At 37.5% G+C, this 17,123-nt stretch overlaps 1 protein-coding gene across 1 annotated transcript in view; it reads left to right on the top strand.

Annotated features, from left to right (window-relative positions):
- Positions 1-17,123, top strand: part of LOC144251834 (transport and Golgi organization protein 1 homolog) — a 91,020-nt gene that overhangs the window by 38,436 nt on the left and 35,461 nt on the right. Inside the window, exons 16-18 of the mRNA XM_077794538.1 lie at positions 163-281; positions 13,904-14,037; positions 16,924-17,010. Coding sequence (XP_077650664.1) covers position 281; positions 13,904-14,037; positions 16,924-17,010 — 222 coding nt within the window. The 5' untranslated portion in view covers positions 163-280. The remainder of the gene's footprint in view (positions 1-162; positions 282-13,903; positions 14,038-16,923; positions 17,011-17,123) is intronic.

Here is a 17,123-nt window from a genome sequence, read left to right as displayed (position 1 = left end):
AAAGGGATTTTATGCAGTCAAATTTTTTTATTATCCATTTAAATATAATTCTTTATTTCTTTATGTTTGTCAAGAAGTAAATATATTTAAGATAACAATGAAAAATAATAAAAGAATGACAAGTGTAGGAACCTAATGATGACTTACACTTTTTGATTACAGACTTGACATTCATCTGAAATGACAATGCAATCCCTAGCTACTGCAACAGAAATCCTAACCTCTGAGTGAAAAAAAAGAGGGATGTTGAGATACCTTCAATCATCTTTTCTCACTTCTGAGTAAGTACCAAGAGAGGTTGGCCAAAAATATTTTAAAACCTAAAACATACTATTAAACTTGGCTTTTCTTTAAAATAAGTGCAAGTATATGATATGGCCTAGTGTTAATTTACAATCCGTACTTTCTTATGCTTTGACTGTCTTTAAATGTGCCCAGTTTGAACTGAGATGTGCCATAAGTCAGATATCAAAGACTTATTATGAAAAATGTAAAATAACAGTTATATTTTTATTATGATTACAAGTTAAAAGGATGTCATTTTGAATATATTGAATTATGTAAAATGTATTATTAAATGAAGCTCATCTGTCTTACTTTTTAAAATATGACTTCTAGAAAATTTAATTTACATGTAGAGTTAATATTATATTTCTATTGGTGGTTCTAAGGGATCAGTGAGAAATAAGAGAAAGATCATGTTCAGATTCTCTATTTCATCATTTGCGTTTGATGTCATTCACTGATCCTCCTTATGTATTCCAAACCATTTCAAATTTCATTTGGATTTGGGTAAGACTGAGCTTTCATGCTAATCACAGAGAACTTACTTTCCCATATATATTTGTTCAGTGTCCCCCACTGAGTATAGTCTTCATAATAGTGTTTATGGTCCTGTTTCTAATTTTATACTGCATGCATCAGTTAAAATGCTGAAGATTCAGGAGGGTTTGCTTTGCTTCAGTGTATGCTCTGGTAGACTATATGTTATCCCGAAGAACATATTTTCTCCTCCACTCTCCCTGTCTCCTCCAAGAGGTGCTTGTGATCTTCCAAGCACACTTTTGGAGGATGTTATCAGCCTTACTTTGTTTCAGTGAGAAGAGAACAGTTTCCAGAGTATGCACTATCTAAAAATGTCTTCTTAGTGATGAAAGCATTTATTGCCAAGACTTTTGTTGCTTTGTCAATTGTCTATATTGGCTGTAACCGCCAGGATTTTGCTGTTTAATTATTTAAACCACATAAATGGGCAATCTTTCATATATTATCTCATTTTCTTCTTAAAAAGTGAATTATAAAATTTTAACTTTGACCCCATATTTGTATAGATGAAATATCTGAGACTCAGAAAAGTTAATGATTTCCCTATAGTCACACAATTAGACTTCTGACTCTTACTACAATCTTTTTGGCTATATTCCTTACTTCTGCTGCTGTTCTAGTAAGGAAGTAATTTATATTTCTGAAAACTAAATGTATAAAGCCCAACAGTGCACTGTGGAAATTGAGATGTGCAGGCCACAAGTCCCCAACATCTGTTCTGCATTTATTTCAACACACCAAATATTTGACCTCCGTGAAAAGAATGCCAAGGTAAATTAGGCAGAACCAGAAACAGGAACTCATATATATGCCATATATTAGTGGCAATTTCAGATGTTTGAGTTTCTTTCTTTGTACAGTTGAAAGTGGAATAATATTTCAGGGCTAGACAAACAGTAGATACTGGCAGAAGACCTTGCCTTGTATATGACTCACTTCCATTAGTACAGTACACTTCAACATGACTTTTTAATTGTGGGGAGTGCCTCAGCCCTACTGGTCATGCCCAGCCTAAACCTCCATCTTCCCTGGATTTAAGGGCAAGATACTTGTTTAAATTCCACTTAAGTTATATGATCCCTTTACTTAAAGTCTAATATTTTCTGCATTTTTATTCTATTAAGTCTAAATCCTTATGCTTGATTTTCAAGGAATTTCATAATCTGACCTAAGCACACAAATATGTCATCCTTTATAGAATCCTTTCCTCTTAGCAAAATGAGGTGTCCTTACTGTCCTTTAAACATACTTCTTTCTGCTGAGTCTTTCTTATGCTGTTTAATTCACTTGCCTTTTATTCTCTTTTTAGAATCTGAATCCTATGTACTTATCCAGGTCTAGCTCAAATCCCAAGACTCATCTCTTACTTTTAACTCTTTAGTGTTTACAATTTGTACCAAAATACATTTTAGCATTTATTTTGTGGCAGGGTAGTGCCCTTTCCACCGCCCCACTACACTACCTTTTACCAAGGAGGAAACTGGTGTTACCAAGAAAGACCTGTTTATTTTTTAGGAGTTCCCACTCTCGGGATTATAATGAGGATCTAGAGTCACCTCCACCCTTGGAGATAGATCCCAGATTGGGGTCCTTCGGCACAGGTGTAAAGGTTGATCCATTGCCTAAACCTCTTACACTGGCACAGAAGATGATGTACACACACACACACACACACATACACACACGCGCCAAAACTCGAAGGAAGGAAGGGAGGGAGGGAGGGAGACCCTTTGAAATCCATTGAGAAATGATACTGTTCTGGTCAACCTGACAGAAAATGGGTATTTGTTGTCATTTTCTGACTTACCATATTGTGACCAAGCATAGTGCTTTTATTTTTATTATTTTTTTTTACTAAGACCTTTACTAGGATTCACCTGGTTTATAACTTTCTACCTTTAAATATAACTGAATCTGCTGGAAGGTGGTGGCAGAGTCTGTAATCCCAGATATTCAGGAGGCTGAGGCTGGAGGATCACAAGTTTGAGGTAAATGTGGGGAACTGAGCCAGACTCTGTTTCAAAATAAAAACTAAACTGGTGGCACACACCTGTAATCCCATCAGCTCAGAATGGTGAAACAGGAGAATTGGGATTTCAAAGCCAACCTTAGCAACTTAACGAGGCCCTGAGTAACTCAGTGGGACCTATCTCTAAATAAAATACAAAAGAGGGCTGGGGATGTGGCTCAGTGGTTGAGTTCCCAAGAGTTCCATCTCTGATAGCAAAAAAAAAATTAATAATAAATGAATAAATAAAATGGGCTGGGGAGTAGCTCAGCAGTAGAGCACCCCTGGATATTTGTACTAGGGAGTACAAAAAAAAAAAAGAATTTTCAATGCATATTACTTTTTGTCTAGTTTATTTCATTCAGAATCTCCCTGTTTTTGCTATTATCAATAGTTCTTTATTCTTGCTAAGTATGTTTCCAAAATTTATTATCTATTTTCCTATTGATATACATTGGGGATTTTTTTTAAGTAAATCAGGTTATATTTATACAGTGGAAAATTATTAAGCAATGAAAATAAGAAGTACATTCACATTCAACAACTTGGATAAATCTTATAAAAATACATATGGAGCTAAAAAAAGCCACATACCAAAGATCACATGTGTATGATTACACTGTATAAAGTAACAAAACAGGCAAAACTAATCCTTGTTATTAGAAGTTAAAATAGTGCCTAACTCTGGGGGAGCGGAGGGAATAATTAGGGGAGCAATAAGAAAGGGCTCAAGAAGGTGCATTTGATGTCCAGTTTCTTGACCTGGGTTAGGGTTCAGTGGATATGTTTACTTTGTGATAATTCATTGTGCTATACGTGATTTTCTTTTGTCTGTTATATTTAATAAAAGAGAAGCTCTATTAACAGTAAAAAAAATCAGTCTCTACATTCATGTAAAAGTTAGTAATCAAATGCCTACTATATGGTTAATATGAGTATAAGGGTTCTGAGGCATGTAAGACAGACATGTTCCCACAGTCCAACATTGGGGATTTTTTGACTATTACAAATAAAACCACCATGAATAGTTGTGCACAAGTCTCAGTGTGGATGTATGCTTTTATTTCTCTGGAGTAAATATCTCGACAGATGTGATTTAACTTTTAAAGCAACTGCCAAACAGTTTTCTAACAGTTTGTGCCATTGTTTGTACTACATGTTATAGTCTGCAGTTCTAAGAGAGATACCATAGTCTTCATCTTTGTCAACATTTGTTATGATCAGTCTTAAATTTTGTCCATCCTACTGTATGTGTAATAACATTGCAGTTTTGATTTACATTTCAACTTACGTTGGATATCCTTTCATGTGCACATTCACCATATTTGTATCTACTTTGGTGAAGAAAAAAATCTTCTGCCCATCTTTTCAAATTGGGTGATTTTTCTTATTAATAAGTTGTAAGAATCATTTGTATATCCTAGATATCATTCCCTTGAGAGAGATATGTTTTGCCAATACTGTGTCCTAGTCTGTCAGCTTACCTTTCCATTTCCATAACAATGAATATAGAATAAACAAAGTTTGTTGTTGTTGTTTTTGGTACTGGGGATTGAACTCAGGGGCATACCACCACTGAGCCACATCCCCAGTCCTATTTAGTATTTTATTTAGAGACAGGGTCTCACTGAGTTGCTTAGTGCCTCACTTTTGCTGAGGCTGGCTTTGAACTTGCAATCCCCCTGTCTCAGCCTCTTGAGCAACTGGTATTACAGGTATGTACCACCACGCCCAGCATGAGACAAAGTTTTTAAGTCTGATTTATTTCTGAGAGGAGAGAGAAAAAAGAGAGCATGAGGCAGAGAGAGCTAGTTAATTTTAAAAGTCTCTGCCAAGTAGCTTTTTATATTTTCTTCCAGAAGTTGTATAGGTTTAGCTGTTACATTTAGGTCTGTAGTCTATTCCTACCAGTAGTGTGTGAGGGCTCCTATTGATCCACATCCTTGCCAACTTATTATTATCTTCTTGATTATAACCATCTTAATAGATGTGAAGTAGTATCTCACTGAGGTTGTACATTTCCCTAATGGTGCTGGGTATCCTTTCATTTGCTTATTTGCTTTTGCATATTTTCTTTGGAAAAATGTCTATTCTAATTTCTTGCCATTTTTTTTTCATATTGAACAATAAGAATTGCTTGTATATTCTAGGTAGTTATATTCTAACTACATGAATTGTAAATATTTTCTTCTATGATTGTGTTTTCACTTTCTTCGATGGTAGCCTTTAAAAGTTTTAAATTTGATGAAGTTCATTACTTTATTATTTTTTTCTTTTGGTGCTTGGGCCTTTGGTGTCTTAACTACAAAGTCATTGTCTACTCCAAGATTTACCTATGCTTTCTTACATTTAGTTTTGGTTCATATATATATATATATATATATATATATATATATATATGTGTGTGTGTGTGTGTGTGTGTGTGTGTGTGTGTGGTCCATTTTGAGTTCTTACATTTATGTCTGTGGTCCATTTTCAGGTAATTTTTATGTGGGGTAGGGTTTAACTTAATTCTTTTGCATTAAAGACTACATCATTTTGAAATATATTTTCATTTGGAATGCAATTCTAGGATGTCAGTGTTTTTTTCTTTCAGAACTTGAAAATGTTGATGTACTGTTTTCTGCATGGTTCTTGAATGAATTTTGACATTTTACTTTCACTCCTTTGTACATAATGGTGTCTGTTTTCTGTAGATGCTTTTCAATTTTTTTCTTAGCACTGGTTTTAAGCATTTAGTGTATATTTGTGTCATCTTTATCATTTTTCTTATTCATTGAGCTTTTTGAATCTGAGTGTTCATCAGATATAGAACATTTTTATTTATTATTTATTCAAATGTGTTTTTCTCACCTCTTTTAGGAACTACCATAACATACATATATATATATTGGACTGGTTGAAGCTGTGCATACTGATGCTCTGTTCAGTTCAGTCTCTTTCTCCATGTTTGATTTTGGAGTCTTTATCACTGCATATTCAGTTTGCTGATATTGACTTCTTCAATGTTGAATTTGCTGTTAATCTCATTCAGTGTAATTTTCACCTTAGCCATTGTTTTATCTGATTTTATCTAATTTTATGTTTTATCTAATTCAGACATTTTTATATCTTCTTTTTCTCCTTTACATGCTTATTCTTTTCCATAGCATCTTGAACATATGGTATACAACTGTATTAATGTCCTTGTATAATAACTCTATCACAGTGTAATTAATGATCATTTCTATTAATTTTCTTTTCAACATGGGTTATATTTTCCTACCTCTTTGCATGCCTCATACATTTTTATTGGATTCCAAACATTGTGAATTTACCTTGTTGAGTACTGGATATTTTGTATTCGTTTAAATATTCTTGAGCTGTGTATAGCTTTTTATTCTAAACTATCTTGGAAGCATTTTTATCTTTTTAAGATTCTGCTAGACTGGAGTTACCTTCAATCTTGAGCTAATTTTTCCCTTTTACTGACTATGTTACTTGATGCCCTTTTATTATAGATTTTCCATTCTAGCTGGTGATTACAAAAATTGATCTCCATGCCAACAATCACCACCACCTTCCATTCTGTTCTTTTCTGAAGGTTCTTTCTCTGGCCTTACATGTGTGCCCATTGTTACATAGCCACAGACTTCAGGGGAACCGTCCATAGATGTCTAGAGAGCTAGTGCATGTACACACTCTCCCTCCCTCTGCAATTCCCTACTCTCCCCTTTATTCTGCTCTGGGACTTCTAGCTGCATCTGTCTCTTCAGACTTTAAAATCCATCTCTTCAACTCAGGAGATTTTCTATTTGAGTTTCCCTTCTCTGGATGTGGCCTGAAAAAATTCTTTCCAGGGAGTAAATTGGGATAATCCTAGCACTCATCTCTCATGCTTAACTTTATCTTAGAGGTCACTCTTACGCTGCTTATTATCTAATATCTGAGAACTGTTGTTTGTATTTTGTCCACTTTTTTCCAATGTTTTATATGTGAGGGTAAATCTGTTGCCCCTCTTGGAGAGATTTAGTCTTCCATAAATGTTTAACACTATTTTCTGACTCATCATTTACAATAGATGAGGTTCTTCCTGGTAACAGCAGCGTTAGGCCTACTGAATGCTCCTAGGCAAGTGCCTTCACAAGTTTCCAATGGTATATGTTATTATGCTGCCAATTATTTGTTTCAGATATGTTTTTTTCTTGTCTCATTTAGATTGTACTCTGACATTAGGAACCCTTCATATCTTAGAATTTTATGTCCCCTCCACCCAAACTGGTCACATTTACCTTTAACCATTACTCAACCCTTACCCCGTAAGATTTCCCTTTGAGGTATTAAAGAATAATGCACTTGAGATTATTTATCTCCATGCCAACAATCACCACCACATTCTATCCTGTTCCTTTTCTGAAGGTTTTTAATATAACCTTATATTAAACATCATGTTAAACATCAATGCCACAAATTTAAATGCTATGAGTAAAAGTGAATGCTGATTCATCCACTAATTGTATGTATCCTGATAGAAAGAACTACCACTACCTTATTGTGGCCAGTTGAGAAATTTTCTTCTCATTATCCACCAGACTAGTTAATATGTCTTTAAGGCAATAAGTTTAAAAAATAATACTGATAAATCAAAGTATTGAAAACTCTACAAAATAAGAAGCTAGTTCTTCAGTAACTGGAAGCACTGACTATGCATATAAAAGTATATCTGATTATGAGTCAAAGTAAATATCAAGAAGATAATATGCAATTAGATCATTTTGCTATTCTGATTTTTCCACCAATGAATTATCATTAATTTCTATTCTACAATAAGAAAAATTCTACAACATACCATATTCTATAATAAGAAAAATAAGAAAAAATTAAAGCTAGTTTTAAAAGATCTACTTAAATATTCCAGTATCATGTAACCAAACAACTACTCTCCACACAAGTATGTTTTCATTCAACAACAAACACATTCAGGGGTACATTCCTGGAGTTGGATGCATGCTGCTGAGAGGTAGACCTTAAATGCCTTGTTCTCATAGCTTATTTCCTCTCAGTACTATTTATATATGGGGGCTTAATAGTTAATATAGGTGTTTAGGTTAATAGTGTAGTATATTTATAATATCATTGGAACCATGAGTTTACCCAACAAATCATTTGTTAACTCTCTCATACATTCTAGGCATTTCCCTAGTCACTGATGTAACAGTAGTGAACAAAACAACTAATTTCCTGCTCCTGTTGGAAATTGTGTTTGAGGTTGGCTCAGAGCAGTGAAGTAGATAAACAAATGTAAGGAAAGTGGTAAGAGAAGTCTAAAGTGGAAAGGCAAGTCTGAAGAGAAAGAAAGGCAGGGTAATGGGCTTGATAGTCATGGCAAGAGGCTCTATTTTGTGTAGGATGGCCAGGGAAGGCCTTTATCACATGAAATGCCACTGTTACAGAGACATGATAAAGTGAAGGGGTAGTTAGCTAGTCAGATGATTTGGGGAGTTAAGGTTGAGGCAAAGTTACAAGTGTAAATGCTCTGAAGCAGGGGTGGGCTTGGTGTATTTAAATGGAACTAACAGACAAGAGAAGAATGTTAGGAAATGGGGAGAAAAGGATGAGGGGAGTCACATTGAATAAGAGCAGTCCATAATAAGCCAGGGCAGTCCATAATAAAGTCATGGCTTTTTTTCCTGATACCAGAGATTGAACCCCCAGGGGCACTTAAACACTGAGCAACACCCACAGTCCTTTTTAAAATACTTTATTTAGAGATAACTCTCACTGAGTTGCTTAGGGACTCACTGCATTTCTGAGGCTGGCTTTGAACTCAGGATCCTCCTGACAGCCTCCTGAGCTGCTGGGATTACAGATGAATACAACCAGGCCTGGCTAAAGTCATTGCCTTTTATTTGGAAATGGGAAGCTATAGGAAGATTTTGAGCAGAGAGACACAATCAAATTTATATTTAAGAATATCACTCTAGTTGCCATCAGTACAATAGATATTGGGGGAAATGAGGGCAGAAGCAAGGACAGAAGAAGGCTAAGGGAATCATTCAGGTGACTTATGATGTGGGTTTGGCCTGTATATTGGCTTAGCAGATGCAGAGGAGTGGTCAGATTGGGGGCATGTTTCAAATGCTTATTTGGAAAGAAGGAAGTCAGAAAAATAAATAAATAAAATGCTGTATAATTTATATCAAATTCTAGAAAATGCAAAACAATCTATAATGACAGGAGATGTTTGGAGACAGCCCAGAAAAGGAGAGGGGAGGGATTACAAAGAACGATGAAAGACTCTTTTGATTTTGGTGATAGTCAAAACTTATCAAATCGTACACCTTAAACGTGCAATTTATTGTAGGTCAACCATATCTCAATAAAATTATAAAAATAAAGACATAATATTGTCTAATGGACTGGAGTTGGAATGTGAGAGAAAAGATCAAAGATGGTTTGTAAGTTTTGGGCTTTGAGCACCTGGAAAATGGGAATTAAATTGTCATTCTTATTTCTGAGATAGGGAAGACTGAAAGGAGCAGATTTTGAGAGAAAAATGAGTTCAGTTTTTTCAACATGTTGTTAGAGATGCCTACTAGATACATTTTATAATAAATACATGGTAGAAAAGAAATGAAGAATGACTCAGATAGACAGTTTCTCTCTATGATCCACTGGTTCTCCAGAAAGCGCAGAAGTACACTGTACCAACCGGGACCTCTCATGGCCCCAGTAGACAAATGTTTGTGCACACCTTTTTTCCATCGTTTTCTTTATTTAACATTATGAGCATGGTGGACTACATTCTTTTCTCTAAGTTTTAAAGATTCAGTTAATTTGGGGAAACAACTGATGGGTTCATTGTTGGAGGTTGATGAATAACCTTAGCAGAGACTATAGTAACAAGCCCTTGGTCACAGACAAACGAGAATGGCTCCACCAAGGACGGGAGCATTGCAGACACTCTTCCTTGGGCTGGCTAGCTTGTGCCTTCCCCCTGTTAACTGTACATATCAGTAATTCAGCTATATTATGATTTAAATCAGATTTTGCTCCTCTTGTCAGAAAGTACAACAATTGCTTGTTAGTTGATAGGTTGTGATGAAAAGGAGTCTACTCCTTTGGCTTGAAACTTAGCTTCATTACTCACTGGATGTGTGACTGCCTCAATTTACTCTAAAATAAGGATTTGAATAGGACCTACTACTACTGTAAGGTACTATTGTTATGAAGATTAAATGAATTGATATATATAAAACCTTCAGAATAACAACTGGACATAAAGCGTTCAAGAAACGTTAGCTAGTAGCTTTCTTCTCTGACAATCGGTTTTGTCAGTTGGTTCCCACTAAGTTGTGGACTTTTTCCGACCAGGACCAGATATCTTGTCTTTTGATTTTCATCCACTCCCACACCATGCTAGGACTTTGTCCAGCGTCTGGCATGAATGGTAGCACAAAATGAAAGTTAAAAATATGCTGTTGAATTAAATGATTTCTTCCCTTATGGATAAAGATAAGAATCTTAAGATCTTAGCCCAAAGACTAATGTCCATCTCTCTGCCCCCATCTGTCCCTGCCTTAAAAAATAAAGCAGGCCACTGTCTCTAGTTTACACCCTCACTCACAGTTCCATTCACCTTCCCCTTTCCTAATCAGAGGGATCTTGGGGTGGGGCTTCAAGGAACCTCTAGGAGTTTGAAGGGGAGGGAGCCTGGAACCATAGATTAGCTGTGACAAGTCAGGGGTGGGATTTGGTAGTTCAGAAAAGGAGGTACCAGACCAGGAATGAGGGATGGGAGTGATGGTGGAGTGGGCTAGTTCAGGATGGACCAGAAATGAGACATTGAGGAAAGCCAGAAAGGGCCAGTTGGCGGAGGGGGGGGGGGATGGGTGGGTGATGACTAGAATCATGCGGAGGGTCGCTTGTGAGGGCACAGAAGCAAAGGCAGGTGATTGGACGAGAAGGAGAGTCCTAGTTGCCAAGGCAGCGACTAGAGGAGAAGGTCTTCAGTTGAGGAGAAGGTCTCCACTAGAGAAGGACGGAGCTCCAGCTCCGTGCAGTTCTCCAGTAGAGTCTGTGGATCAACCCCCAGATATCCCTGCTGACGGGTCACCCGGGAAAGGCTTAAGCCTTCCCGGGCACCACCCCTCAGTGCTTTGCTACCCACCCGCCCCCTGACGCCGGCCTCCGGCGCCGCCCGCTGCAGCCTACTCCACCGGGTCACCGGCTCCCCGAGGTGACCACAACATGGTTGTGGCGCCACTGCTGCTCTTCTGTCTGTTCGTGCTGTGGCCGGCCTGGCGAGTGCCGGGCCAACGGGACCTGATCACCGGCCAGCGCTTGTCGAAGCACAAACTCTGTGCAGATGAGGAATGCAGCAGTGAGTGCGCAGGCGGGCGGGCCCGCCCGGGTCTCCGCGGGGCTCCGATCCCCCGGTCCCCAGCCCCGTGGGCTGGGCTAGGGGGTCCCAGGATGATGGGTGGGGCGCAGGAGTGATAGAGCCTCGGGACCCTCCTGTGTGTCCCCTCCAGCTCTGCCGGAGCCCCAGCCAGCCCACTCAGGTTGGGGGGGGCTTCGACTCCTACTAGTTGCCAGCGTTTTATTTTTCTCTACTGACTGAGGCGGGGGTTGGAAAACACGATTCCCCAGGGACAGCTCTCAGTTTCTTCCCTTCCAGGATTCGCCTAGGATCTCAGTGGGTGATCTGGTTGTGTGCTGCGTGCCCGGGGCTCCCCACACTGTAGCAGAGCGCTTTTCTGCCCCCTCCACAGGGACCTGGGCTGGTGTGGTATAAGGGCAGATGCTCTCCAGGGCTCGGTGGCCCTAATCCCAGCGGCAGGTTGATGGTGGGGCTCCTTGGGAAAGGCTCACTGGCCCCTTCGTCCTTTTGCTGCACTGGGGATTGGGCTGGTTTTGCCTTTTAACAGGGACTAGAGTTTAGGCTTGGGAAGAACACTGAGTCCAGGCATGCAATGTGTTCCAAGGTCTTGGCCCCGACTCTGCTTCAATCCTGTCATTTCTGTGCATAGAAGCCTCCCTTCATATTTGAGGTAGGGTAGCAGGTGGGCCAATAATCTTTTGCTTTTGAAAGAAGCCAAGGATCTGCACCAGCCACCTGGGAACTGCAGCCTCTTCTGTGCGCAGGAAGCAGACAGAATTGCTTCCCAGTCCTGGATTGGAGGTGGGCAGTGGGGAAGATGTAGCCATTCAGATTCAGATGAAGAGGTTTGTTGCAATAACAATAATAAATACTCCAAGATTTTATAAGCCAATTCAGTTTTAGACTCAGTCGCTAGTGTTGTTGGAACCTCTTTCCTCTATATATTTACTGGCCCAGAATACTTCTTATGGCCTCCCGCTTGGTTTCTAGTAACCTTGCAACTTGATGACCGTGTTGTCCATAAATTGTAAGCAGTACATATTTTAAAATATTCATGCTAAAAAGGCCAAGAAGTTTACCATTGAGCTCTTTATGCCTAAATTGGTGTTACCAAAAACAAATTTTATAATTTAAATTGTTTCTTCCACTCCAATAAAGAAAAAAGATGTCTCCAATATATGTTAAGCAGTTCCTAGAGGTAACCCTAAGGCTGGAGTAAATAAACACTCAGAGAAGCAAAGCAGCTGCCATGATATTTCCTTTCAGTTTTGCTATTCTTTGCTATCGAGCGCTATCCTACGTGGGCTACCTGGACAATCTCATCACTGATGCTTACTCAGTACTAAGACATGGTGTTGGTAAGGTTCAGTGGGGTAACATAACTTGAGAAATGGCCTGTGTCCAAACAGATGTGACCAAACACAACAGGTGGGTCTGTGTTGTGTTGTAGGAAGTAGTGAGGTGTGTATGTCAGGTGTCCTTGTGTGCCTTCCAAATAAGTGCTCCCAAAAAAAAGAACTAAATAGGTGCTCCATAGTATGCATTATGATGTCACCTAATATATTGCTGATTTGTAAATCCTCTATGACCTAAGGGGGAACAAGAGAAACATTGCCATTTCCACTTGTGATGAGAATTCCCCACCTTAAAGTGTCTCTCACCTTCAACTAGGCCTCTTAATTATATATGAATTAGGATGCTGATAGTTCTGAAAATAGTCCTATTTTAGCTTCAAAAAAACAAGTTACCCTCTCCAAATCTGTGTTTGTTCCTCAGACATACATTTTTATAAAACACACATTCTTGTGTATTTTATTGCTAATTGGCTTTTAGAAAAAGTGTTATTTCCATTTCTTTGTGCTTTTTACATACATCTATTGTCCATTTCGTCTTAAATCAGAAACTGTGTATTTGGTCAACCAAAAGAAAAATGTTGCTTCTACCAGTTTCTAGATCAATTGTGATTCTAGTCCTGCATTTTAAGCATGAAGGTATTGCCTGACCTTTTCTCGTGGTTAAACTTGTTCCTTGTCAGATAGGATACCCACTTTTGATTTTGTTTATTAAACAAAATACGAATGAGGATGTTTTGAAACAATCTTAATGTTGGATATAGTCAACAATATTTGCTCAGAGAAAATACATTTCCTGGTAATTTACCCAGATCCTGAACACAGAGACAGCAACTCTGCTGCAAATGAAATTGACAGTGTTTACGGCTGCATGGTAGCTGCAGTTAGTTCAAGTTAATTAACCCCTTGGGGGTTCCTGGATATTCTAACCTCTTCCCTATTACCTCTGCATGAAGCCATACTTAAGCCTGTCCGTGTCTACATTTGGATTTACATATTTGCAAAATGAAGCTTTTTATGATTATGAAACAGAAAAAAATTGAGGCCTGCAAGAACCAGGAGTTTCACTGAAACCAGCCATGGTTGGTGGTAGCCACTTTGCTTTTTATTTCTCAGCACAGAGAAAAATAGAGAAGCTTCCTTTTCCCTTGTCTAATTGCAGGGAATATTGTATTTTATAGCAATAAAATCTCTAAGGATTTTAGATACTTTGAGCAGGTGAATTAAAAATGATTCCAGAGAGTACTGGAAAAACTTGATTTTTGTTCATATTGGGATTCATATTTCCTGATTAGTCAATATGGACTGTGAAAAATCAAATCCTAATGTTTTTCTTTTTTCAATGTTTATATACAGTGTTAATGTATCGAGGTGAAGCTCTTGAAGATTTTATAGGACCAGATTGTCGTTTTGTGAATTTTAAAAAAGGTGACCCTGTATATGTCTACTATAAACTTGCAGAGGTATCACCAGAACTTTGGGCCGGAAGTGTAAGTAAAAGTTTGACAGGTGTTATATTCTTACTTTTGATGGGTTTTTTAGCAGTGTAGATTTAAATGACTGATTTCTTGGGGTCTTTGTAGAGTTAACCTGACCTCTTTGCCAGGCCCTGTGCTCCTAACACGCCTTAGGCCTGGCACAGTATAGAAAGTCAGGAGACTTTCTGAAACAGAACTGAACTGGTTGTGGTTGCTACCCCTCACATCAAGTTCCAGAAGGCTCTACACATCATAAAGGTTGTCATGGTGAAAACCTGACAATTCTTAGCTTTGCTGCTTCGAAAGGGAAGGATTCATGGACATTAGAGTTAATCCTGTAAATTAAGTCTGAGATAGTAACTCAGGCATGCATATTTAAAGTTGATTTTTTGTGTATTTTACCTAATCATTTGTGCTGTTTTTACTCTAAAAAAGCAGAATATTATGTTCATTATGTGCTTTTTTTCCCCTTTTTTTTCTTTTTTGCAACTTCTGGGTCATCCATTTCCTGCTTTTCCTATATTCTATGCCTGAAGGTTCCCCCAGGGGTTCTACTTCCAGCCAGTTGTATGGATCTTCTGATGAAAGACATGACATTGTTTATATCATGCTTTGATATTTTAAATGGGGAGATTCACTAGGAGTGACCTCATTGAGAGGCTTATGAGTATTGTCCTTTTCGTTTAAAAAATGTGATATATGGATTGTTTACTTAAAATAGTAGCAAGGGTCTTTGATGACTGTAGGAATGTTCCAGTTTAGAGACATTCCGGGTTGCATCCTTGAAAGTTCTCACCCTAAATAAAACACCACACAGCAGATAATAAGAGTATCCCTATGGGAAAACTAGTTTCATTTTGCTGCCATTTCTGATTCTTAGGGAATGATCTTGAAACATGGTGCCTCTAGGTACAAACTTTATATTTAGACAGAGTCCCAGTTGCAGTACTCCATATAAAGAACCATCTGTTGTTTCTTTCAAGTATACCAAATAGGATTGGTAACCTTTAAACTTGGAACTGTTTTTCCATGTACCTAAGTGGCATTTTTCATATAGTAGTCGCCTTTCTCCCCTTCTTTGAGCTTTTGGATAAATGGGCTTGATTTACATTTTCTCCTGTCACATTGTAGCCTGTTAACTATATTCATCCCTAGGACTCTTGTCATTCTGGGTGGCAGCACTCATCCTGTCTTCCTGAGGAGCCCTGCTTTCAGCACCTGACCAGAAAGGATCTTTGCGGACTGATGAGTGTTTGGGTGGCACTTTGTTTGCATTGCTCCTGTGGCATTCATTTGTCTTCTTTGCCTTCAGTCAGGTTGTGTTTTATCTTGGCTCCCTATAAAGTGAAAAACTCAGTTAGGAAAGGACTCCTGTCTAATCCATCTTCCTTTTGAATATTTCCTTTCAGGGCAGTGGCACTTAAGTGCATTTGTTCTGATAGTAGCTTATGCAGAATTTGTTCTCTTGTGGCAGTTCTTTGCTCCCCACCCACAAATCATATCAACAGCACCTTGGCAGGGATGATGTATGGAAGCAAAATTAGATACAAAAATTATTTCCAGTCATGAGCCTCCATGATTCTGCATCATTTTTTTTTCATATCACAAGAAATGGGATACCACCCAGTGTGTAATTATGGAGCTTTATATAATCTATGGTCTCAACTGACACAGATTAAGAAGAGATAAATGTGTTTCCTTTCTCCATACATCTCTGGTTTCTTTCCCTTTTCCAAATTTAACCTTAATAGAATTTTCATCACAAGGGAAAGGTGTATTTCCCCTCAGACTCTCCTCTCATGTCATGAGTGTTATACTTAAGAAATTAAAAACTCTTTAGTTTTCAAAATGATTCTCCTTTCGACTTTTTAGTTTTCATTCTGCAATGTTGTTGGTTTTCTAGAGTCTCAGACTTTATCTGCAGTGATGAAGCTTTTAATTGCTCCGTCTTATCTAATCTTCATGGCAGTATTCTACCACTAATTCTGGCTCTCAGATGGTTTCTAGATGTAACAAGAACATTCATGAATGGGGATATTTTAGAGGTAGTGATAAGATGTCTTTTTAAATTTTCTTTTTTGGGCATTTGATTTGCCTATCAGTTTCCTTTAATTATTGGCAAGAATTTTCTGTTCCTTTTAGTCAGTAGTTAGTAATAAGAGTGTCTTTCTCAAGCGGAACTTTATATACCTTTTGTACACTTTATGAAACTTCATATAATTTAGCTGTTGGTGCTGAAAATAAATGGGGTTCTTTTCTGCAGAGGATTTATTTTGGGTGAAACTGAATCTTGATATGTGGTTTCATATGCATTATATTGTAATTTTATTTTCTCCCCAAGTACTTGTAAAAGTAGATTTGGAAAAAGCTAGGAAAGCATATACTATAAATCAATACATTTGCTATAGTGGTAATACATTTTAGAGATTTTGTATTGTTTTTACTTATTAATTTTTATGACTGTTGTGTATTGGTTAAGAAAGACATAAATATTGGTTTATGAGCAATGCTACAAAATGTACAGGTAAATTCTTGCTAGAGGGTATTTGGAATTGCATTTATAACCAGCTTTGATTTACATAGTTTTAACCATATAATATACAATAATCTCCTATGCAGATCTTTTATTTACTTCAGAAGTCTTAACTTTATATGTTCTGTGTTGAGAATTAAGCTAAATGTAAAAAAGAAAACTTCAGTGGTTGGAAATGTTTTAACTGTTCCGTACTTCATTTTTATTTGGAATAATAATCTCAGTGTAATTTTTATAGCAACTTTCTTTCTTGGTTATACCATATACCTATCTCTTATGTGTATATTTCCTGCGACTTCTGATAAATCTCTTATTTATATTCCTTGTACAGAATTTATTTGATATTTGTCTCTTTTGCACTATAGGTTGGCCGTATTTTTGGATTCTTTCCAAAAGATTTCATCAAGGTAGTTCGTGAATATACTAAAGAAGAGCTACAAATTCCAACAGATGTAAGTTATGGATTTCTTTTTTGTTCTCAATTGTAAACTGGCTTATAAATCCATCAGTTATATTCAGTTAACTGCTTCTGAAAGTTTTATAATGTGTTTGGGGGGCAATCTAA

Source organism: Urocitellus parryii, unplaced genomic scaffold (genome assembly GCF_045843805.1).
Source record: "Urocitellus parryii isolate mUroPar1 unplaced genomic scaffold, mUroPar1.hap1 Scaffold_242, whole genome shotgun sequence".
Taxonomy (NCBI): domain Eukaryota; kingdom Metazoa; phylum Chordata; class Mammalia; order Rodentia; family Sciuridae; genus Urocitellus; species Urocitellus parryii.
This window is presented reverse-complemented; position numbering and strand designations above follow the sequence as displayed.